Consider the following 26,062-nt stretch of genomic DNA (forward strand, 5'->3'; position numbering starts at 1 on the left):
TAATGACATTTCCCCTTTGGTATTCGGAAACCGATTTTTTAAAATCATTATATTCTTAAAAGTATGGTCTCAGTTACTTAGATCTTGTTTCCAGACAGAGTGAAGAAAATACGTTTCAATAGGTTTTATTGGACATGCAATTATTTGACACGAAGCATGACCAGTGTTGGCACCATGACATAAACCTACAATTTCATGCATTACGACAAAACCGGTCTTTTCCTCTGTTGCCCAATGCCCTTTCATATAGATGGGTTAGCGGACAAGTCACGAAAACAATGTCTGCGCTGCCATGGGACAGCATGTTTCTGTGATTCTGGATGGCCCGATTACAAGCAAGATTGACAAAACTCCCATGTGGGGAATTGTAAGTAGCTCCTTTCATCTTGTTCTTGATACTATAGCTTGTTTTGACGGATGTCATGTAATTGTTCAAATGTGTTTGTTTAAAAAAAGATATTGTAGACGAAATATAGTTTACATGTTGTCAACAATTTAAACTAATTTGTTTTGCCCCATAGTTGCGCAAGTAGACAATGGAGCTGATCGGACAGCTCAGAGCCTCTGCTCTTTTCTGTCCATAAGAAACATAGTTGCGCACGCGTCGGTTTAGTTTTGTAACAACTAACCCGTCCATTCACTCCGTCCTGATTTGAGTAGACTCTCACAGGTAGGCGGGATTTTACCCCGACCTGCTCTAAATACACCCGTAATAGACACGCAATGAAATACACGGACCGTGAGAGTAAAGTGTGCAATCTAGCTATCAAAGTAACGCCCGCAGACTACACCACACACAGAGAGAGGTAAACTATTAAATGTATTGTATAAGAGAACGTTTCATGATGATGCAGTCAATCCACGAAATGGGCGCGTTTTACATCGCTGTGATATTTTAAGTAGAAATTAACCACCAATATTGAATTTTAAAAGCTTTTACTAAATGAAGTGCACTTTAATATAGACCACACGGAGAGTCGTTTTTTAAATGTGAATAAGGACTTGCTAAAATTCTGCATTTTGACATGTCCCTTGGTGCACCCTCTGTGACATCTAGGAAGATTTTAACCTCAAAATGTCTCAAGTTTTTACCATCATTGTAAAGCTAGTTATTTTGTTGCTTTGACAAATTAATTTCTGAAGATTATTTAATGTGATTCATTTACTTTTGTCTCTCATTTTAAGGTAAACCCTGTTTTGTGAACTGAACTCATCTTAATATGGTGAAACTATTCCTTTTTTAAATATTTGTTTCAAAAGAAACATTGAAGATATAATAGTCAAATCATAGTGTAAAAGCAGGTGAGCTGGTTCTACTCTTTGTGGTCATTTGCTGGTGTCTCTTTGTGGCCATTTGCTGGTGTTTCGTGATGGGGAAACTAATTGATTGTAGCATAACATGTCAACGCTGTTATGCATAGACAGGCTAGACATGACATTTTTCAAGTTTTTGTAAAGTGTCTGTAAATTGTTAAAAGTCATCCTTGTGGATAGAGTTGCATGGTTTGTTTAACTTTAATCATTGGTGTTTGTTTGGCATACATTTTAAAGTGAAAAGGTCTCAGCATCACTCTGTTACCTTGGAATTGGCCTCGCACTTAATAGGCACATAGTGTTGTTCTTTATTTGACCTCTTGAGATGGGAACTTGTTTTTATGAATTAATGGTCAAATCAAGGTTTTTTCCCCATTTTTTTCATCTCCCTGTACCTCTGAACCCCTTCCTGCCGAATCTGATAGTGGGGGCGCAGCCCAAAGTTTTGAAAGCACTGGTCTAAGTGTTCATAGGATAACAGGTTATTTTTCACAATAATTATTTCAAAGCTGGCAAGTGGCCTAATCTTATTCAAGAAAGTGAAGCGATTGCATTTTACAACACACCCCTTTCCATTTTAGGCAAAACTCAAAACAGCCTTTGTTTTTCTTTTGAGGTGGGCTTTATTCAATTGGATATTTCAAAAGCAAATGCTGGGTTCATGATCATTTGTCCTCAATGGACTCAATTGTAGCCTCGGTCTGGTAGAGCATGGCAACCATTGAATCAAAGGAAAGGCTTGTGTGTAATGGGCGTGGCTGATCCCTTGATGATGGAATGATGCCCTGCATTTGGCCTTAAAATGTCTAATTTAGTTAACTGATCCTATATCTGCACTTCAAAGGCAGATTTCAATACTGGCTTAACCCAAATTCATGTGTGTCATCTTTCCTAGGAGACAGAGCGTAAGATGAGACTCCTATAAACCACTCAAGAAGCGTGTTCAGACCGTAAGTTTAATTTTTTTGGATGATGGCACAGACAGAGGTTATTTGGAACTATTTTAGTTAGTGACTTACCCTGGTCTTGGAGCTTTGAACTTTGACCCCAGTCCCCCAGTCCAATGCCTCTCTACTCTGCCCAAAGCAGACTATGATGTGTGAGTCCTCCCTGATGCGATGCCTGCAGCTGTGTGTGTCCCTACTGATGGTGGTCAGACTGCAGTGTGAGTGGACATAGCACACGAAATATTGACACATTTTTATTTTTATTAGGAAGTTCACATATATTGTGGCAATGCACGTTTCCACCAACCAATATGTTGTATACAGTGCTAGACATTTTACATGCCACAAGTGCATGCGTTGTTTGACTGATCTGTAAACCCTGTTGTCCCCACCCCTATCCGTGTCCCAGGCAAGGTAACGGCTCCTGAGCGCGTGGAGGCCCCAGTGGAGCTCCCCTTCACTCTGAGCTGCATGGTATCCAAGGGGCGTGGGGACACCCTTAAACAGGTGCGCTGGCTGGATGTCCAGAACAAGACTCTGTTGACCTACGAGCCCAGCCAGAAGGACAGCGTGAGCGGCCAGCAGCATGTCGAGCTGGCCCCCTCCCCCAAGGACACCTCAGCCATCACCATCCGCAGGGTGGGCTTCAGAGACGAGGGCTGCTACACATGCATTTTTGACCTGTACCCGGCGGGATCGCAGGAGGGACACACCTGCCTCACCGTCACATGTAAGTAGAGGAGACCATTCAGATTGACTCTGTGCCATTGCGGTGTCACTCTTTGATAGTAGTCTAAGGGTTACACCTGAATACATGAGCATGTGCCAATCATTGTTTCATCATTTTCCCTTTCCTGTGTGCCTCTTTCCTGCCCTCCTTCCCTCCCTCCTTCTGAATTGGTGATCTTAGAGGAGTTAATATGACTGAGAGGAACAGAAAGAAAGGACTGAATGTTCTGGTCAGCAGCTTGGGCACTCTGATAAAGTTTAAGAGGAGCCTGTTATTGTTTCTGAATCAAATCAAATCAAATCAAATTTATTTATATAGCCCTTCGTACATCAGCTGATATCTCAAAGTGCTGTACAGAAACCCAGCCTAAAACCCCAAACAGCAAACAATGCAGGTGTAAAAGCACGGTGGCTAGGAAAAACTCCCTAGAAAGGCCAAAACCTAGGAAGAAACCTAGAGAGGAACCAGGCTATGTGGGGTGGCCAGTCCTCTTCTGGCTGTGCCGGGTAGAGATTATAACAGAACATGACCAAGATGTTCAAATGTTCATAAATGACCAGCATGGTCGAATAATAATAAGGCAGAACAGTTGAAACTGGAGCAGCAGCACAGTCAGGTGGACTGGGGACAGCAAGGAGTCATCATGTCAGGTAGTCCTGGGGCACGGTCCTAGGGCTCAGGTCCTCCGAGAGAGAGAAAGAAAGAGAGAATTAGAGAGAGCATATGTGGGGTGGCCAGTCCTCTTCTGGCTGTGCCGGGTGGAGATTATAACAGAACGTGGCCAAGATGTTCAAATGTTCATAAATGACCAGCATGGTTCAATAATAATGAATAAAATGTAGACTTTATTTTCTGCACATCCTTTTTTTTGTGCCCTATGTTGTTCTCAATGAACTCTCAGTGCATGCTACTTCTCTGCAGATTACAAAAACAAATCACACGCCTTTCCCTATTCACTCCTCTTTTGATAAACCTCTGTAGCAGGGTTCCCAAACTGGCGGGTGATTTTTATTTAATTGTTGGACATAAAAGACTGAAAACACCAACATGCCACATTTTCTCCAGCATGCCAGTGGCCATCGAAGGTGAGCATTTTCCCACTGAAGTCTGTTACAAAGCCGAACTGCAGTCAGGTCAAGACCCTTGCGAGGACGACGAGCACGCAGATCAGCTTCCCTGAGCCAGTTTCTGACAGTTTGTGCAGAAATTATTTGGTGTTGCACACCCACCATTTCATCAGCTGTCTGGGTGGCTAGTCTCAGACAATCCCGCAGGTGTAGAAGCTGGATGTGGAGGTCCTGGCCTGGTTACATGTGGTCTGCGGTTGGGAGGCCGGTTGTATGTACTGTTAAATTCTCTAAAACAACGTTGGAGGCAGCTTATGGTACAGAAATGAACATTCAAAGGCTCTGGTGGACATTCCTGTAGTCAGCATGCCAATTGCACGCTCCTTCAAAACTTGAGACATCTGTGGCATTCTGTTGTGTGACAAGTCTGCACATTTTAGTGGCCTTTTATTGTCCCTGGCACAAGGTGCACCTGTGTAATGATTGTGCTGTTTAATCAGCATCTTGATATGCCACACCTGTTAGGTGGATGGATTATTTTGACAAAGGAGAAATAAAATCATATTTGTCACATGTGCCGAGTAAAACAGGTGTAGACTTTACCGTGAAATCCTTACTTAAGAGCCCTTAACCAAAAATGCAGTTCAAGAAATAGAGTTAAGAAAATATTTACTAAATAAAAAGTAACCAATAAAATAACAATAATGAGGCTATATACAGGGGGGTACAGAGTCAATGTGCGGGTGTACAGGTTAGAGGTCATTTGTACATGTATGTAGGGGTAAAGTGACTATACATGTATAATAAATGCTCACTAACAGGGGTGAGCGAAGTAAGCTTTAGATGCGTATGGGACATTTCTGTAATCTTTTATTTCAGCTCATGAAACATAGGATCAACACTTCAAATGTTGAATTTATATTTTTATTCAGTATAGTTTATGATCCCTGTTCTATACTATAGAGATATCAAGACTCCTCATCCCCATCCCCATGTGTTTTGTTTTATGTTCCCATATCAGCATTTTAAGTAGAAGCTGTGGGAGCATACTCATGTGTTATCGATGGGTCCTGTGTGGTTACTGACCACTGACTGAGGAGGGGAGGGGATGCACATACTGACAATCAGAAACAGCTGTTCCAGACAGAAAGTTAGACGTACAGATAGCATACCATAGTGCGTGTGTGTACTTGTCTGTCTGCCCGTCTCTCTGTCTGTGTGTCTGCCCTTTTAATCCTGTATTAGCATGTTCTTTTCCCCCTCCTCCAGCCCGTGTGACTGCAGAGGGTAACAAGACAGCGGTGAGTGGTAAGGCGGCAGCCCTGTCTTGCTCCTATGGCCTACCAGAGAAGGTACAGCAAGTGCTGTGGAGACATACAGCAAAGCAGCGGGACTCAAGCGGAGTAGCCTCCTATGCCAAATACAGCGACCCCATGATCGAGCCACCCTACCAGGAGAGGGCCTGGCTGACCCCCTCCCTCTCCCACAGCCAGCTGTCCATCAGACCAGTCATCATCCAGGATGAGGGCTGCTACACCTGCGAGTACCACACCTACCCAGAGGGCACCAAGAGTGCTACCGTCTGCCTCACTGTCTTTGGTAGGGTTAAATTAAACATCCTCCTCACTGTCTATAGTAATGAGAGTAATCTATAGTAATGATACTAGATTATAATGCCAGCATACCTACCTTCAGGTGCTTGTGTTTTACACTGTGCTGTATGGGTGTAACTCAGTGTGAGCCTGAGTAGTGCATGATGTTTGAATCCCCAGCATGATAGTTAATATGATACAGACCTGACTGTGCTGAACGAACCAGACTGGTGAATGCTCTTTCACTCCATAGAGTACAGACCCTAAGGTGAGGAATAATATGATATGCTGCTATTGTGTTTGGCTGATGGTGGTCAATGTATTCTGAAATATTAGATTACAGCAGTGGGATGTTTTTGTTTGCTTTTGCATAGTTTCACCTAGTGAAGAGGGGGAGATAATTTGATGTGGGTGTGAATGTATGTGCTTGTATGGGCTCTGACCTCTGTGTTCACTGACAGCATTCAGTCTTAAATGATGGAAACTATAGTAGTGACAGTGAAAGAGGCAATATAACAATATGCAGCTCCTCCTAGTTTGATTACTGCTGCTACAGTATGCTATAGCACCGAGGTGCTCCCTGAACAGCCATATATTATATATGTGGGCTGGGACTGGGTAGGTCAGGAGTACTGCACCTGCAGTCAGCTCTGAAGGGATCGAGGTAGAAAGGAGTGTCTCTAGACACTGCTTTTCCTGACATGGTTATGGCTGAGATGGAGAGGTACAGTCTGTAGGGCTGTGTAATTAATGGATGTTGCTGGTAATGACTCTTCAGTGATGAGGTTCAGATGGGATTACATCCAGGTGGATTATTTCCCTGATTTACTGTAAAAAGCATGACACCCATAAACACGTACGCGTGCATGCACATACAGTACACACACACACACACACACACACACATATTGTTCATTTCCGTGTCAAATCAGTGTTTGATTATCATTAGGTTTCTGTCTGTTTGAAGTGGTGTTTGTGTGATTAAGTGAAACAGAAACCCAGGCTGGTGGTGTGTCTGCCTGAGGGAGCACTGCCAGAGAGTTTACATTAGCACTGAAGAATGGATCTATTAAAGGGAGAGGGGGGAGAAAATTGTGACACCCAAAGTCATGACTGTATTACTGTTTCACGCAGACAGTGATCCCTACTGTCTCATCAACTCTCCCTCTTTCGTGGCTTTCACCTTTCTATCTCTCCCTTTTTCTCTCACTCACTCTCCATCTTTCAGCCCAGTCAAACAGCAAGGCGTTTGTCTCAAATGTAACTGCCAAAGATTCCAGCAGAAAAGCGTGAGAGATGCCAGAGATAACAATTGTCTTGCACTTTCTTCACCACTGCCATCTCACTTTCTCTCTCACACTCTCTACTTTTATCTCACTTTCTCTCTCACACTCTCTACTTCTATCTCACTTTGTCTCTCACACTCTCTACTTCTATCTCACTTTGTCTCTCACACTCTCTACTTCTATCTCACTTTGTCTCTCACACTCTCTACTTCTATCTCACTTTCTCTCTCACACTCTCTACTTCCATCTCACTTTCTCTCTCACACTCTCTACTTCTATCTCACTTTGTCTCTCACACTCTCTACTTCTATCTCACTTTCTCTCTCACACTCTCTACTTCTATCTCACTTTCTCTCTCACACTCTCTACTTCTATCTCTCTCTCTCTCATTCTCTCTCTCTCTCTCTCTCTCTCTCTCATATTAATGTACTGTATGAAGTTCCGTTGTTTGAATTCCTCCAGGGTTTGCCCCACCTCTACCACAGATCTTCTCCAGGTTGTTGGTTCATATGATTAAGTGTAGAAATGCCTGTGAAGACACTGCTGCTATCAGGGCCAAATATCTGTGGCCAATTCCATTGAATAGCATTCCTTCCACAGCTCTGAGGACACAACATTTTAAACAGAGGCGATGTGTTGCTTATGGAGCTCAAGTACACACGTACAGTGCATTTGGAAAGTATTTAGACCCCCTCGCTTTTTCCACATTTTGTTATGTTACAGCCTTATTCTAAAATGGATTTTAAAAATCCCTCAAATTCCCTCAGAAATAACCTTGTTTCCATAAGTATTCAGAGTCTTTGCTATGAGACTCCAAACGCATTAAAGCACTTACATTACATATAAAACAAAAGATACAACAGTACATCATAACATTATTACACCACTACATATCTATACAATACAAAATGTTTAATACCACCATACAACAATTTCACAATGTGTCTCCTCACAATCCCCTTTGATCCACAAGGTGTATTTTTACCAGTTTTTTTAATGATTCTACTGCTTGCATCACTTACCTGATGTGGAATAGAGTTCATTCAGCTTGTCAACAGCTCTTACAAAAACAAGTAGTGTTGAAGTCAATCTCTCTTCCACTTTGAGCCATGAGAGATGAACATGCATGTCATTAATGTTCACTCTCCGTGTACTTTTAACTTCTTGACGCTACCCATCCCCGTCACGGGATCATTTTCGTCAGCAACCGCTGAATAGCATAGCACAACAGTCAAATAATATTACTAAAAAATATTCATATTCATGAAATCACAAGTGCAATGTTGCAAAACACACCTTAGCCTTTTGTTAATCCACCTGTCGTCTCAGATTTTGAAATTATGCTTTACAGCGAAAGCAATCCAAGCGTTTGCGTAAGTTTATCGATAGCCTAGCATAGCATTATGTACACTTAGCATCAGGAAGCTTGGTCACGAAAATCAGAAAAGCAATCAAATTAACCGTTTACCTTTGATCTTCGGATGTTTTCACTCACGAGACTCCCAGTTACACAACAAATGTTCCTTTTGTTCCATAAAGATTATTTTTATACCCAAAGTACCGAAGTTAGTTTGTCGCGTTATGTTCAGAAATCCACAGGAAAGAGCAGTCACGACGACGCAGACGGAAATTCCAAATAGTCTTCATAATGTCCACAGAAACATGTCAAACGTTTTTTATAATCAATCCTCAGGTAGTTTTTAAAATATATATTCGATAATATATCAATCGAGTGTGTAGGTTTTTCAATAAGAGCGGGAGGAACAATGGAGGCTTTACTCTGTAGCGCAAAAACTCACTCTGAGAGCCCCCACCTATTTAATTACGCAATGTGATCTTTCACGCTCATTCTTCAAAATAAAAGCCTGAAACTATGTCTAAAGACCGTTGATACCTTAGGGAAGCCAGAGAAAAAGGAATCTGGTTGATATCCCTTTAATGGACATGCATAGGAACAGAAGGGTTTCAAAATAAGAGGCACTTCCTGATTGGATTTTCCTCAGGGTTCGCCTGCAATATCAGTTCTGTTATACTCACAGACAATATTTTGACAGTTTTGGAAACTTTAGAGTGTTTTCTATCCTAATCTGTCAATTATATGCATGTTCTAGCATCTGGTCCTGAGAAATAGGCCGTTTACTTTAGGAACGTTATTTTTCCAAACATAAAAATAGTGCTCCCTAGCTTCAAGAGGTTAAGGGCCAGCAGTGCTGCCCTGTTCTGAGCCAACTGCATTTTTCCTAAGTCCCACTTTGTGGCACCTGACCAAACTACTGAACAGTAGTCTAGGTGTGACAAAACTAGGGCTTGTAGGATTTGCCTTGTTGATAGTATTGTTAAGAAGGCAGGGCAGCGCTTTATTATGGACAGACTTCTCCCCATTTTAGCTACTGTTGTATCTATGTTATGACCATGATAGTTTACAATCCATGGTTACTCCAAGCAGTTTAGTCACCTCAACTTGCAAAATGTCTACATTATTCATTTTGAGATGTAGTTGAGGTTTAGGGTTTAGTGAATGATTTGTCCCAAATACAATGCTTTTAGTTTTGGAAATATTTAGGACTAACTTATTCCTTGCTACCCATTCCGAAACTAACTGCAGCACTTTTAAGTGTTGCAGTCATTTCAGTTGCTGTAGTAGCTGACGTGTATAGTGTTGAGTCATCCGCATACATAGACATACTGGCTTTATTCAAATACAAATATACTTCTCTGTTAGTATCACATACATTATCCAGATACTGACTGTTAGAACTTGGAAGTCTATAGCAGCTTCCCACAAGAATGGGCTTTAAGTGAGGCAGATGAACCTGTAGCCATATTACTTCAACAGTATTTAACATGAGATCGTCTCTCAACTTCACAGGAATGTGGTTCTGAATATAGACCGCAACACCGCCCCTGTTGGCGTTTCTGTCATTTCGGTAGATGTTATAACCATAAATTGCTACCAGTGTATCATCAAAGGTATTATCTAAGTGAGAGTCCGAATATGAATGTCATCTGTTACAAGCAAGTTATTGACTTCATGGACCTTGATCTCAGGCTACATATGTTAATATGGGCTATTTTTAGCACTTCTGGGTTGCTTGATTATTTGTAATGCTTTACTGGGAAGCTTATCAGAAGTAGACTTTCTCATGTTATTTATATTGGAGCTGATAGTGCAGGGTGAGCTGCACACAGTCGCCTTCCTACTAGGGCACACCGCCTCAGTGCTATAAGTGTAACTCTTGTTCATAGGCTCATGATTACTGCATACAATAGCTGTAGGATCAACAGAGGTATCAAATCCAAATCTAATTTTATTGATCACATACAGATGTTTAGCAGATGTTAATGCGAGTGTAGCGAAATGCTTGTGCTTCTAGTTCCGACTATGCCGTAAAATCTAACAAGTAAACTAACAAATTCACAACAACTACCTTATACACACAAATGTAAAGGAATGAATATGTACATATAAATATATGGATGAGCGATGGTGTGTGGCATAGGCAAGATGCAGTAGATGGTGTAGAATACAGTATATACATATGGGTAATGTAGGATATGTAAACATTATTCAAGTTACGTTATTTATAGTGGCTAGTGATACCTCTATGTAAACATTATTAAAGTGACGTTATTTAAATTGACTAGTGATACCTTTATTAAGTCCATTTAATAATGTGACCAGAGATTGGAGTCTCTGTTGATGATGGCTGTTTAACAGTCTGAAGGCCTTGAGATAGAAGCTTTTTTTTCAGTCTCTCGGTCCCAGCTTTGATGCACCTGTACTGACTTTGCCTTCTTGATGATAGTGGGGTGAACAGGCAGTGGCTCAGGTGGTTGTTGTCCTTGATGATCGTTTTGGCCTTCCTGTGACATCGGGTGCTGTAGGTGTCCTGGAGGGCAGGTAGTTTATCCCCAGTGATGCATTGTGCAGACCGCACTACCCTCTGGAGAGCATTGTGGTTGAGGGCGGTGCAATTGCCGTACCAGGCAGTGCAGTTGCCGTACCAGGCGGTGATACAGCCCGACAGGTTGCTCTCGATTGTGCATCTGTAAAAGTTTTACGTGACAAGCCAAATTTCTTCAGCCTCTATTGTGCCTTCTTCACCACACTGTCTGTGTGGGTGGACCTTTTCAGTTTGTCTGTGATGTACAGTGAGGGAAAAGAGTATTTGATCCCCTGCTGATTTTGTATGTTTGCCCACTGACAAAGAAATGGTCAGTCTATAATTTTAGTGGTAGGTTTATTTGAACAGTGAGAGACAGAATAACAACAACAAAAAATCCAGAAAAACGCATGTCAAAAATGTTATAAATTGATTTGCATTTTAATGAGGGAAATACATTTTTGACCCCCTCTCAATCAGAAAGATTTCTGTTTCCCAGGTGTCTTTTATACAGGTAACGAGCTGAGATTAGGAGCACACTCTTAAAGGGAGTGCTCCTAATCTCAGTTTGTTACCTGAATAAAAGACACCTGTCCACAGAAGCAATCAATCAATCAGATTCCAAACTCTCCACCATGGCCAAGACCAAAGAGCTCTCCAAGGATGTCAAGGACAAGATTGTAGACCTACACAAGGCTGGAATGGGCTTCAAGACCATCGCCAAGCAGCTTGGTGAGAAGGTGACAACAGTTGGTGCGATTATTCGCAAATGGAAGAAACACAAAAGAACTGTCAATCTCCCTCGGCCTGGGGCTCCATGCAAGGTCTCACCTCGTGGAGTTGCAATGATCATGAGAACAGTCAGGAATCAGCCCAGAACTACACAGGAGGATCTTGTCAATGATCTCAAGGCAGCTGGGACCATAGTCACCAATAAAACAATTGGTAACACACTACTCTGTGAATGACTGAAATCCTGCAGCGCCTGCAAGGTCCCCCTGCTCAAGAAAGCACATATACATGCCCATCTGAAGTTTGCCAATGAACATCTGAATGATTCAGAGGACAACTGGGTGAAAGTGTTGTGGTCAGATGAGACCAAAATGGAGCTCTTTGGCATCCCCACCGTCAAAAATGGAGGTGGAAACATTATGCTTTGGGTGTTTTTCTGCTAAGGGGACAGGACATCTAGACCGCATCAAAGGGACGATGGACGGGGCCATGTATCGTCAAATCTTGGGTGAGAACCTCCTTCCCTCAGCCAGGGCATTGAAAATGGGTCGTGGATGGGTATTCCAGCATGACAATGACCAAAAACACACGGCCAAGGCAACAAAGGAGTGGCTCAAGAAGAAGCACATTAAGGTCCTGGAGTGGCCTAGCCAGTCTCCAGACCTTAACTTCTTGCGTCGAGCCATCCCGGATCCGGGATAATGACTACAGCCTCAAGCCCATTACCATAACGCAACGTTAACTATTCATGAAAATCGCAAATGAAATGAAATAAATCTGCTAGCTCTCAAGCTTAGCCTTTTGTTAACAACACTGTCATCTCAAAATATGCTTCTCAACCATAGCAAAACAAGCATTTGTGTAACAGTATTGATAGCTAGCTTAGCATTTAGCGGTAGCATTCAGCAGGCAACATTTTCACAAAAACAAGAAAAGCATTCAAATAAAATCATTTACCTTTGAAGAACTTCAGATGTTTTCAATGAGGAGACTCAGTTAGACAGCAAATGTTCAGTTTGTCCAAAAAGATTCTTTGTATAGGAGAAATCGCTCCGTTTGGTACATCACGTTTGGCTACCAAAAAAAAACAGAAAATTCAGTCATCAAAACGCTGAACTTTTTTCCAAATTAACTCCATAATATCGACTGAAACATGGCAAACGTTGTTTAGAATCAATCCTCAAGGTGTTTTTCACATATCTCTTCGATGATATATCGTTCGTGGAAGTGTGCTTTCCCCTCTGAATCCCATGGGAAAATGCCTGCAGCTGAAGATTACGCACCAATTTAGACAAAGGACACCGGGCGGACACCTGGTAAATGTAGTCTCTTATGGCCAATCTTCCAATGCTATGCCTACAAATACGTCACAATGCTGCAGACACCTTGGGGAAACGACAGAAAGGGCAGGCTCATTCCTGGCGCATTCACAGCCATATAAGGAGACAATGGAAAACAGAGCCTCAAAAATTCTGCTCATTTCCTGTTTGAAGTTTCATCTTGGTTTCGCCTGTAGCATCAGTTCTGTGGCACTCACAGATAATATCTTTGCAGTTTTGGAAACGTCAGAGTGTTTTCTTTCCAAAGCTGTCAATTATATGCATAGTCGAGCATCTTTTCGTGACAAAATATCTTGTTTAAAATGGGAACGTTTTTTTATCCATAAATTAAAAGAGCGCCCCCTATATCCAAGAAGTTAATCCCATAGAAAATCTGTGGAGGGAGCTGAAGGTTCGAGTTGCTAAACGTCAGCCTCAAAACCTCAATGACTTGGAGAAGATCTGCAAAGAGGATTGGGACAAAATCCCTCCTGAGATGTGTGCAAACCTGGTGGCCAACTACAAGAAACGTCTGACCTCTGTGATTGCCAACAAGGGTTTTGCCACCAAGTACTAAGTCATGTTTTGCAGAGGGGTCAAATACTTATTTCCCTCATTAAAATGCAAATCAATTTAACATTTTTGACGTGTTTTTCTGGATTTGTTTTGTTATTCTGTCTCTCACTGTTCAAGTAAACCTACCATTAAATTTAGACTGATCATTTCTCTTTCCGTGGGCAACGTACAAAATCAGCAGGGGATCAAATACTTTTTTCCCTCACTGTATACGCCGAGGAACTTAAAACTTTCCACCTTCTACACTACTGTTCCGTTGATGGGGGGGGGGGGGGTGCTCCCTCTACTGTTTCCTGAAGTCCACGATCATCTCCTTTGTTTTGTTGACATTGAGCGAGAGGTTATTTTCCTGACACTACACTCCGAGGGCCCTCACCTCTTCCCTGTAGGCTATCTCGTCGTTGTTGGTAATCAGGCCTACCACTGTAGTGTCGTCTGCAAACTTGATGATGGAGTTGGAAGATTGCATAACCACACAGTCATGGGTGAACAGGGAGTACAGGAGATGGCTGAGAACGCACCCTTGCAGGTCCCCCAGTATTGCGGATCAGTAGGGTGGAGATGTTGTTTCCTACCTTCACCACCTGGCGGCAGCCCGTCAGGAATCCCAGGACCCAGTTGCACAGAAGATTATATTTTTTTTTAAATGAATCACGTTTTTATTTGGCATACCCCTGACGGCATTGCTCGTTCCCAAGTTTGGGAATACCTGCTGTAGAGTATCTTCTGTTTCCAGAAGGTGTCAGTTATCTTTTTAAAAGTTATTCCAGCAGAGCTACAGTAATCTTTTAGACAGATGTGTAATGCCAGTAGCCTGCTGAATCTTTCACACCAACGGGCCCAATGACGGTACTAGACCTGAAATTATTGGCTGTTTTTTGTCTTTTAATGCAAAAATCAGTTCTTTAAAATTCATTTTCAGATGTTCCATGCTAGCCCTCCTGATGTTGTTTAACCCCACATGGACTACGACAGTGTCCGCTCCCAGCATCTGTCGTAGAACAGACGGACTGTGCTGCTGAGTAAGCACAGGGTTTTTGCAATGGGAACTGAGATGTTTCTCACCTTAGAGCTGCTGGTGATGTTGAATGGGCCTCACGGTCTGACGAGGGTCGGAGCTCTGAGGATCTGAACCCGAGGTAGAAGCTACAGGAAAAAGAGACAGAACAGAGGACGAAGACTCAGGTACCTACAGATCCGATCTCAAATGGGAATGGAAATCAATAAACCAAGGTCTCTCGTTCAGCTTTCGTTCAGCGTTCAACAGCATACGTTGCGCTCAGATGACGTTGTATATTAAGCAGCATTGAAGGTCCCAAAGAATACAGTCGCCTCATTAAATGGAAGACGTTTGGAACCACATAGACTCTTCCTGGAGCTGGCCGCCAAGCTGAGCAATCGGGGGAGAAGGGCCTTGATCAGGGAGGTGACCAAGAACCCAATGGACACTCTGATGGAGCTCCAGAGTTCCTCTGTGGAGATGGTTGTCTTTCTGGAAGGTTCTCCCATCTCTGCAGCACTCCACCAATCAGGCCTGTATGGTAGACTGGCTAGACGGAGGCCACTCCTCTGTAAAAGGCACATGACAACCCACTTGCAGTTTGCCAAAAGGCACCTAAAGTACTCCCAGACCATGAGAAACAAGATTGAACTCTTTGGCCTGAATGCCTAGCTTTGTCTGGAGGACACCTGGCGGATGGTGAAGCATGCTGGTGGTAGCATCATGCTGTTGGGATGTTTTTCACCGGCAGAGACTGGGAGACGAGGGATCGAGGGAATGCAAAATCTAGAGATCCTTCATGAAAGCGCTCAGAACCTCAGCCTGGAGCAAAGGTTCACCTTCCAAATTGCAGAGGAGAATGTGAGAAACTCCCCAAATGCAGGTGTGCCAAGCTTGTAGCGTCATTCCCAAGAAGCCTCAAGGCTGTAATCGCTGCCAAAGCTGCTTAAACAAAGTACTGACTAAAGGGTCTGAATACTTATGTAAATGTGATATTTCCATTTATTTTTAATACATTTTCAAACATGTCTAAACCTGTTTTTGCTTTTGTCATTATGGGGTATTGTGTGTAGATTGAGGGGGGGATTTTTTAAATCAATTTTAGAATGAGGCTGTAACGTAACAGAATGTGGAAAAGTCAAGGGGTCTAAATACTTTACGAATGCACTGTATTCACAAGCTTAATGTTTTCACACATTGATATCATCTGTGACATTGATTCTCTGCCCAAATAAGTTTGGATATGCTCTTTATCTTTCTTAAGTGTACTCCGTTATTGACATCAGAATCACAAAACTAGACACGACAGTGGTTAACTTGGTGTAACCCAACCCAGGTAATCAAAAAGAGTCTCTATCCAGGACCTAGTCATAATAACAGTAGATCACCCACCTGAAAAACTTTGATTCAGTAAACCCAATATTGATTTTTGGTTGCATCTGTGTCTTCCCCAGTACTGCCCAAACCCCAGGTGAGCTACAAGAGCACATCTCCAGGGGTTATTGAGGCCAACTGTACAGCTGTGTCCCGGCCCCCGGCGGAGATAGTGTGGAACGTGGAGAGGGACAACCGAACTATGGGACCCCCTGTGACATCACAGCTCCAGCAGGGGGATGGGACCACCCTGGTCATCAGCACCCTCACTGTCCAATCAGGGCTGCTGAAGGATGTGTCCGTCAAATGTCTCGTCCACCATAAGGGTCTGGAGTCACCCATCGCTGTTTCTATGAACACCAAGAGTGAGTGAGACACGCACACACACTGGAAGGATGCAAATATCTCAATTTTTATTTGCTCCGAGCTTACACTTGTTTTTAAGTTAGCTACTTTTGGAAAATGTAGCCTGACCAAACCAGACCAAAGCTAAGAATATTGATCCCTGAGGGATGGATGAACATTGTCTGGCAAACAATAATGACTTATCGTAAACAGTGTGTAAGAGTTTAGATCTGTTCTGTTGAAGTCATTGCCAAGCAGGTTTAGTTTACACACCCAAAGGGTCTCCTCCAAAATGATTGTCTCCCTTGATAAAGATGAGCAAAAAAGACTATGAAATAAATAATACAAATACTGAGCTGTATTGCTATTTTGCTATTCATTTTTTTTTTCTCAAAAAGATAAGGGTCAAAATGATTGGCACCCCTGTTTCAGTACTTTATGCAACTTCCCTTGTGAGGATAACAACAACTTTTTCTAGTTTTATGAGATTGGAGAACACATTGGGAGGGGGATCTTAGACCATTCCTCCATACAAAATCTTTACAAACCCTTTAAATTCTTTGGTCTGCGCTTGTGGACTGCCCTCTTCAATTCAAACCCCAGGTTTTCAATGGGATTGAAGTCTGGAAACTGATGTGGCCACTGCGAAATTTAGATTTTGTGGTGAAATTACCATTTATTTGTGGATTCTGACTTGTGCTTGGGGTCGTTGTCTTGCAAGTTTCAGCTTCCTTTCAGAGGCAACCAGCCCAATAAGATAAAAAAATCATCACCATATTTTATTGTAGATATTAGGTTATTTCCTGCACAGGCATCCTTTTCGATGCCAAACCCATTGCTGGTGTATGTGACCAAAAACTATATTTTCGACTTATCTGACCATTGCACCGAGTTCCTATCCTAGTGCAAGTGCCGTTTAGCAAACTCAAAGCATTTTACATTCTTGGTTGCTCCCAATTAAGCCTTTTTTTTCTGACAACCCTTCCAGAAAGCCTATTGGTGTGCAGGTTGCGTCTAATTGTAGATTTGAGGACCCCAATATGCGACACAGTTCTGTAGTTCTCAAAGCTCTCCCTCCATTTGGCAAATCTGACTACAATTCTATCCTCCTGATTCCTGCTTACAATTAAAGCAGGAAGCACCAGTTACTCGGTCTATAAAAAAGTGGTCAGATGAAGATGCTAAACTACAGGACTGTTTTGCTAGCACAGACTGGAATATGTTCCGGGATTCTTCCGATGGCATTGAGGAGTACACCACATCAGTCACTGGCTTTATCAAGAAGTTCATTGATGACTTCGTCCCCACAGTGACTGTAAATACATACCCCAACCAGAAGCCATGGAATACAGGCAACATTCTCACAGAGCTGCCGCTTTCAAGGAGTGGGACTCTAACCCGGACGCTTATAAGAAATCCCGCTATGCCCTCCGATGAACCGTCAAACAGGCAAGCTTCAATACAGGACTAAGATCGAATCGTACTACACTGGCTCCGACACTCGTCGGATGTGGCAGGGCTTGCAAACTATTACAGACTACAAAGGGAAGCACAGCCGAGAGCTGCCCAGTGACACGAGCCGACCAGACGAGCTAAATAACTTATTTGCTCGCGTCAAGGCAAGTAACACTGAAACATGCTCGAGAGCATCAGCTGTTCCGCATGACTATGTGATCACACTCTCCGCAGCCGATGTGAATAAGACATTCAAACAGGTCAACGTTCACAAGGCCGCTGGGCCTTATGGATTACCAGGACGTGTACGCCGAGCATGCGCTGACCAACTGGCAGGTGTCTTCACTGACATTTTCAGCCTCTCCTCGTCTGTCTGTAATACCAACATGTTTCAAGCAGACCACCATAGTCCCTGTGCCCAAGAACACTAAGGTAACCTGCCTAAATGTCTACCAACCCGTAGCACTCACGTCTGTAGCCATGAAATGCTTTGAAAGGCAGTTCTATGGTTCACATCAACACCATTATCCCAGAAAGCCTAGACCCATTCCAATTTGCATACCGCACCAACAGATCCACAGATGATGCAATCCCTATGGCTCTCCACACTGCCCTTTCCCACCTGGACAAAAGGAACACCTATATGAGAATGCTATTCATTGACTACAGCTTAGCATTCAACACCATAGTGCACTCAAAGCTCATCACTAAGCTAAGGATCCTGGGACTAAACACTTCCCTCTGCAACTGGACCCTAGACTTCCTGATGGGCCGCCCCCCAGGTGGTAAGGGTAGGTAACAACATCCGCCACGCTGATCCTCAACACGGGGGCCCCTCAGGGGTGCATGCTCAGTCCCCTCCTGTACTCCCTGTTCACGCATGACTGTCCGGCAAGGCACGACTCCAACACCACCATTAAGTTTGCCAATGACCCAACAGTGGTAGGCCTGATCACCGGCAACGACGAGACAGCCTATAGGGAGGAGGTCAGAGACCTGACCGTGTGGTGCAAGGACCACAACCTCTCACTCAATGTGATCAAGTATAAGGAGATGATTGTGGACTACAGGAAAAGGAGGACTGAGCACGCCCCCATTCTCATCGACGGGGCTTTGGCGTCCTTGGCATCCACATCACCAACAAAATAACATGGTCCAAGCACACCAAGACAGTCGTGAAGAGGGCATGACTAAACCTATTCTTCCTAAAGACTGAAAATATTTGACATGGGTTCTCAAATCATCAAAAGGTTTTACAGCTGCACCATCGAGAGCATCCTGACTGGTTGCATCCCTGCCTGGTATGGCAACTGCTCGGCCTCTGACTGCAAGGCACTACAGAGGGTAGTGTGTACGGTCCAGTACATAACCGGGGTCAAGCTTCCTGCCATCCACGGCCTATATATTCCAGGCGGTGTCAGAGGAAGGACCTAACAATTGTCAAGGACTCCAGCCACATTTGTCATAGACTGTTCTCTCTGCTACCGGAGTGCCAAATCTGTTCTCTCTGCGGTACCGGAGCTCCAAATCTAGGTCCAAGAGGCTTCTAAACAGCTTCTACCCCCAAGCCATAAGACTCCTGAACATCTAATCAAATGGCTACGTCGACAATTTGCACCCCCCTACACTGCTGCTACTCTCGTATTATCTATGAATAGCCACTTTAATAATCCTACCTGCATTATACATAATTTCTTCAATTACCTCTCCACCGGTGCCCCCACATTGACTCTGTGACCTGTATATAGCCCCGCTATTGTTATTTACTGTTGCTCTTTAATTATTTGTTTTTCTTTTTGGTATTTTATTAAAACTGCATTGTTGCTTAAGGGCTTGTAAGTAAGCATTTCACTATAAGGTCTACACCTGTTGTATTCTGTGCATGTGACAAATACAATTTGATTTGATTTGTATCTGTGGCCCTTGGATATCCTTTGCCTCCTAAACCACCTTCCGAACTGTGTGAGGACAGGATACTGTACATGTACCTTTTACAGCAAGTTTACCACGGTCCCAGTGGTTTTAAATGTCTTATTATTACCCTAGTAATGGTAAGTGGTATATTTATTTATATCAAAACATTTTTTTACCCATTGTTGGATTTATGAAGGCCATGTAAACCTAGCTGTTAAGAGCGTTGAGCCAGTAAGCGAAAGATTGCTGGTTAGAATCCCCAAGCCAACTACGTGAAGAATCTGTCGATATGCCTTTGAGCAGAGCACTTAACCCTAATTGCTCCTGTAAGTTGCTTTGGATAAGAGCGTCTGCATAATTACTTAAATGTAATGTAAATGTCTAAATGTTTTTGTTCTTTGCCTTTCCCCATGGTAATGATTGACAAAGGGTTTATACCCCAGTGAAACGGGAAGCCATGGAAGGCCACAATTCTGCTGTTTCTTAAACTGAGATTAATTTAAACTACTATGTTATTACTGATTTTATTTTATTAATGTGAATATTTAGGTGTGCTGATAATAATGACACCTATCTGTTTGAGATTAGTTGTATTACTTGTTCAACAAAATCTCTCTCAAAGTAATTGTATTAATGTAAAATAATATAATTTCCCATTCTTTTGTTGTTGCATACAATATACCGTAGCTCAGTATTTGTTTTGTTTATTTATGTACTTTTTGCTCCATCTTTATCAATTGTACCAATAATTTGGGAGGAGACTGTACATAATGAAATGAAAACTATGTTAATCTGAAGCTGTTTAAACCAATTAACATTCTTGATACTTTTATGAAGTTTGATTTGTTGCCAGATTTCTTTCCTCTCTCAATTCTCTCTCGCTCACTGAATCTGTCTCTCGATCCTGTCTCTCGATCCTCTGTCTCACCTGTTTCACTCTTTCTCCCTTCCTCCCTGTCTAGTTGGGACAGCTTTGACCATCCTGATCTCGGTGACCACTGTTGCTGCTCTGCTGGTCATAAGTCTCTGCTTCTGCCTCTGGAAGTGTTTCTTGCGGAAAGAGGACGGTGAGTGTGTGTATCCCCCTCCATCGACCGATCTCAATGGACAGCCATAAGAGTCCTTATCCAAGAACAATACTTTTTAACTCTGTCCCAGAGGAAAGCGGGAGAAAGGTCCTCCTCGGTTTCTGTATGAGAAATGTTCTGACCTCATTGACCTTGCTGGCTATTTTTGAGCGCTCAGGCTAATAGTTGTCACCACCATGATTCCATGCAGCTGCGATATGGTTTTTCTCCAGGAATCAATCAGGGTGTGTTTCTGTGCGTATTGTGGGAATTGTGTAACTACAGTGTGTTTGTCCTGTGTGTTTCTCTTGTGTGCGTGCTACAGTATATTGTTCTGGGTCCTTCAGTTTCCTGGTATGTTATTGCATGTGTTTTGGAAGTTTTCCTGACTGCCTCACCACCTTGACATTCATTTCAGAGAAAGTTGATCTTGAATGACCTGGTCGCTGCTGTTTGGATGAGAGGTTTATGATACCACGGTGTGTGTGTGGCTGGTGCCACCCTCATAGTACAATACTACTGTTTGGATGAGAGGTTTAGTGTGTGTGTATGTGTGTGTGTGTGGAAACGCCCTCATAGTACAATAGAAGATGGATCTGAGGTCATTATCACCTTCATTAATTGTGTGTGTTTGAGCCTGTACAGTAGGCATGGAAACACCCTGGGATTTAAGTGATCCAATTGTGTGCCAGAAGGCAAAAGGAAGTGTGATACCGGGGGACAAAGGGTTATGGAATTATGCATCCTTGAAAATATTGAACCTGTGGTTGGCATTTGTATGATTTATGATGCTATAAAGTAAAGAGGACCATTGTTTGCTAAATATAACCAGAAACGGGGACAAAGGTGTATCCATTCCTGGCTCTTAAAATTGCAAGGCATGACTTGTGAGTTGGAGGAATTGAACTCTGTCCATGTCCCTATGCTGACAGCTGTTTCCAGTCACTAGAGTAAATACAAATATGAAACATTGCAACTGGCCAGATATAAATGTTTTAGATGCTATAGTTCTTCTAAATGGTACAGAGAACCAATACAAGAAGCTACCATCCTAACTCCACATGGGGGGGAATTGAGTCTGCTTGCCAGTTACCTGCACTCAACCTGAAAAGCTACTGAGGATGGTAGGACTGTCCATAGAGTCAGCTATGTGCCATACTGTATCTTTAATCTGAGTCTAGAGGAAGGTGTTTGTCCTCAGGCCTTGAGGGAAGCCAAAGTCATTCCGCTACACAAGAGGTGTAAAGCGGCCCTTACTGATTCTAACAGCAGACCTATCAGCTCGTTGCCTGCTCTTAGCAAACTTTTGGAAAAAATGGTGTTTGACCAAATACAATGACATTACTCTGTAAAAAAAATTGACTACAGACTTTTGGCATGCTTATATAGAAGGGCACTCAATATGTACTGCCCTAACACAAATGACTGTTGATTGGTTGAAAGAAATTGATAATAAGAAGATTGTTTAGATTTTTTTATTTCACCTTTATTTAATTAGGGCTAGGTGAGACGTCTGCGTCTCACTTAGCCAACAGGAAATGCAAATGCGCAACGCCAAATGCTAATAGTACTCGCTAAAACTCAAACTTTCATTAAAACACACAAGCACGGTACTGAATTAAAGCTACACTCGTTGTGAATCTAGCCAACAAGTCAGATTTTTAAAATGCTTTTCGGCGAAAGCATGAGAAGCTATTATCTGACAGCATGCAACACCCCGAAATACCTGAAGGGGACGTAAACAAAAGAATTAGCATAGCCGGCACTACACAAAACGCAGAAATAAAATATAAAACATTCATTACCTTTGATGAGCTTCTTTGTTGGCACTCCTATATGTCCCATAAACATCACAATTGGGTCTTTTTTCCGATTAAATCCGTCCATGTATACCCAAAATGTCCATTTATGAAGCCCGTCTGATCCAGGAAAAAACTGCTTTACAAAACGCAACGTCATTTTTTTAAATTAACAAAGTTGACTATAAACTTTGACAAAACACTTCAAACTACTTTTGTAATCCAACTTTAGGTATTAGTAAACGTTAATAATCGATCAAATTGATCACGGGGCGACGTGTATTCAATAGCTCCACGTCTTGAAATGATGGTCGATATTCTCTCTTCCAAAACATCCTGTCGCGTACCGGATGACATGAAGTGCCTCTTCTTCATTTGACCAAGGATCAACTTCAAGCCAATTGCCAAGACTGGCGACATCGTGTGGGAGCTGTAGGACTTGTAAACTGGGAGCCATCTATTTTCCCTTGCCATAGACAATACAGCCAACTGGCGGATTGATATTTTTTTTTGGGGGTGAACAGTTTTCCTTGGGCTTTTGCCTGCTCCACACGTTCTGTTATAGTCACAGACATGATTTACATTTAACATTTACATTTAAGTCATTTAGCAGACGCTCTTATCCAGAGCGACTTACAAATTGGTGCGTTCACCTTAAGACATCCAGTGGAACAGCCACTTTACAATAGTGCATCTAAATCTTTTAAGGGGGGGGGGTGAGAAGGATTACTTTATCCTATCCTAGGTATTCCTGAAAGAGGTGGGGTTTCAGGTGTCTCCGGAAGGTGGAGTTATAGATAGTATATAGTTTTATAAAGTGTTTTCCATCCACACATACTAATCATATGCATGTACTATATTCCTGGCATGAGTAGCAGGACGTTGAAATTTTGCGTGATTTTTAACAAAACGTTGAAAAAAAAGTCCCGAGCCCTAACAGGTTTATTTAACCAGGTAGGCAAGTTGAGAACAAGTTCTCATTTACAATTGCGACAATTGTGGGAGCTGTACTGTTAGATTTCAGTGCAGCCTTTGATATTAATGACCATTACCTGTTTTTGAGAGAACATGTTTTATGGCTTTTCAACCTCTGCTCTGAATCCACGATATGGCAATCTATCTAAGAACTCAGGTTTTCTTTCATGCAAGACTCTCTGTCAAACATGTAAGGCGTGGTGTATCGCAGGGCAGCACTCAAGGCCCTTCACTCTCTTTAATATTTTTTTCAATGACCTGGCATTAAACAAAGCCTGTGTTCATGTATGCTGATGACTCAACCATATACCTGTTAGCAACCACAGCTAATGAAGTCACTGAAACCCTTAACTTCTCTAGGGTAGGGGGTAGCATTCAGAATTTTGGATGAGAAGCATGCCCAAATTAAACGGCCTTCTACTCGGGCCCAGAAGATATGATATGCATTTACCTGGTAGATTTGGATAGAAAACACTCTAAAGTTTCCAAAACTGTTAAAATAGTGTCTGAGTATAACAGAACTGATTTGGCAGGCGAAAACCTGAGAAAAATCCATTCAGGAAGTAGTTTTTTTGTTGTAGTTTTCTATTCAATGCCATTACAGTATCCATTGACTTAGGACTCAATTTGCAGTTCCTATGCCATCAACTAGATGTCAACAGTCTTTAGAAATTGTTTCAGGCTTGTATTCTTATAAATGAGGGAGTAAGACCAGTCTGAATGAGTGGACCATACCGTGTCGCAGAGCTTTTTCATGTGCAATCTCGAGAGAGTGCATTTCTTGTTTACCTTTTATATTGACAAAGTTATTGTCCGGTTGAAATATTATAGATCATTTAGGCTATAAACAACCTGAGAATTGAATATAAACATCGTTTGACATGTTTCTATGAACTTTACGGATACAATTTAGATTTTTTTTTTGTCTGCCTGTTTTGACTGTGTTTGAGCCTGTGGATTACTGAAGAAAACGTGTGAACAAAACGGAGGTTTCTGGATATAAAGAGTCTTTTTATCGAACAAAAGGAACATTTATTGAGTAAATGAATGTCTTCTGATTGCCACCATATAAAGATCATCAAAGGAAAGGGATTCATTTGATCTCTATTTCTGAGTTTTGTAACGCTTTTTGTCTGGTTACTGTTTGTAATAATTTGTCAACTGGGCTATGTTCTGGGCTAGGTATGTTCTGGGATAGGTATGCTTTTGCCGAAAAGCATTTTATAAATCTGACACCGTGGTTGGATTAACAAGAAATTAATCTTTAAACCTATGTAAAATATGTTTTGTTTTCTGAAATTTTGTAATGAGCATTTTTGTATTTGAATTTGGCGCTCTCCAATCTCACTGGATGTTGGCCAGATTTGTATTTTTTATTTTTATTTCACCTTTATTTAACCTGTTGCTTCTACCCGGGACGCTTGCGTCCCAACTAGAGCTCTGGAAATGCAAATGCGCTACGCTAAATGCTAATAGTATTAGTTAAAACTCAAAAGTTCATTAAAATACACATGCAGGGTATCGAATTAAAGCTACACTCGTTGTGAATCCAGGCAACAAGTCAGATTTTTAAAATGCTTTTCGGCGAAAGCATGAGAAGCTATTATCTGATAGCATGCAACACCCCAAAAGACCCACAGGGGACGTAAACAAAATAATTAGCATTTCGGCGTTACACAAACCGCACAATAAAATAGAAAACATTCATTACCTTTCACCATCTTCTTTGTTGGCACTCCTAGATGTCCCATAAACACTATTTGGGTCTTTATTTCGATTAAATCGGTCCATATAAAGCCTAGATATCGTTATATGTAGACTGTGTGATAAACGAAAAAAACATCGTTTCAAAACGTAACGTCATTTTCAAATTCAAAAAGTCGACGATAAACTTTCACAAAACACTTCGAAATACGTTTGTAATGCAACTTTAGGTATTAGTAAACGTTAATAAGCGATAAAATTCATCAGGAGGCGATGTAAAGATTATTAGCTGTCCGTCTGGAAAAATGTCCGGCTAGAAACTCAACGAAAATATCCGGTCCTAGACCGGATTAGATACGGTGTCCTGTATGTGTTTGACCAAGAAAAAACTCGAAGGGAAATGACAAGACTCTAGACACCCTGTGGAAGCTGTAGGTACTGCAACCTCAGTCAATTAATTGTGGTTCACGTTTATCAATGGGTTCAAGTAGCGCATGGATATATTTTCCCCATTTTCAGTGATCAGTTTTTCCTGTGCTTTTCGATGTAAATGCCGTTCTGGTAAAGCCACAGCAGTGATTTAACCAGTTTTTTAAACGTCTGAGTGTTTTCTATCCACACAGACTAAGCAAATGCATATACTATATTCCTGGCATGAGTAGCAGGGCGCTGAAATGTTGCGCGATTTTTAACAGAATGTTCAAAAAAGTAGAGGGTCGACTGAAGAGGTTAACCAGGTAGGCTAGTTTAGAAAAAGTTCTCATTTGCAACTGCGACCTGGCCAAGATAAAGCATAGCAGTGTGAACAGACAACACAGAGTTACACATGGAGTAAACAATTAACAAGTCAATAACACAGTAGGAAAAAAAAGGGGAGTCTATATACATTGTGTGCAAAAGGCATGAGGTAGGCGAATAATTACAATTTTGCAGATTAACACTGGAGTGATAAATGATCAGATGGTCATGTACAGGTAGAGAT

The 26,062-nt window shown here is 42.1% G+C and overlaps 1 protein-coding gene across 8 annotated transcripts in view; it reads left to right on the top strand.

The window, feature by feature from the left end:
- Positions 1-253: 253 nt before the first annotated feature.
- LOC115128111 (OX-2 membrane glycoprotein-like) overlaps positions 254-26,062 on the top strand; it is a 34,891-nt gene continuing 9,082 nt past the window's right edge. Inside the window, exons 1-7 of one of the 8 annotated variants that reach the window (XM_029657809.2) lie at positions 254-367; positions 2,210-2,264; positions 2,401-2,479; positions 2,671-2,991; positions 5,328-5,657; positions 15,902-16,186; positions 20,498-20,602. In XM_029657809.2, coding sequence (XP_029513669.1) covers positions 2,407-2,479; positions 2,671-2,991; positions 5,328-5,657; positions 15,902-16,186; positions 20,498-20,602 — 1,114 coding nt within the window. In that variant the 5' untranslated portion in view covers positions 254-367; positions 2,210-2,264; positions 2,401-2,406. Of the gene's footprint in view, positions 368-649; positions 807-1,171; positions 1,303-1,339; positions 1,796-2,209; positions 2,265-2,400; positions 2,480-2,670; positions 2,992-5,327; positions 5,658-15,901; positions 16,187-20,497; positions 20,603-26,062 lie in introns of those variants that run through there. The other 7 variants (XM_029657790.2, XM_029657780.2, XM_029657752.2 and 4 more) reach the window with 7 other exon arrangements.

Source organism: Oncorhynchus nerka, linkage group LG1, assembly GCF_034236695.1.
Source record: "Oncorhynchus nerka isolate Pitt River linkage group LG1, Oner_Uvic_2.0, whole genome shotgun sequence".
NCBI classification, from domain to species: domain Eukaryota; kingdom Metazoa; phylum Chordata; class Actinopteri; order Salmoniformes; family Salmonidae; genus Oncorhynchus; species Oncorhynchus nerka.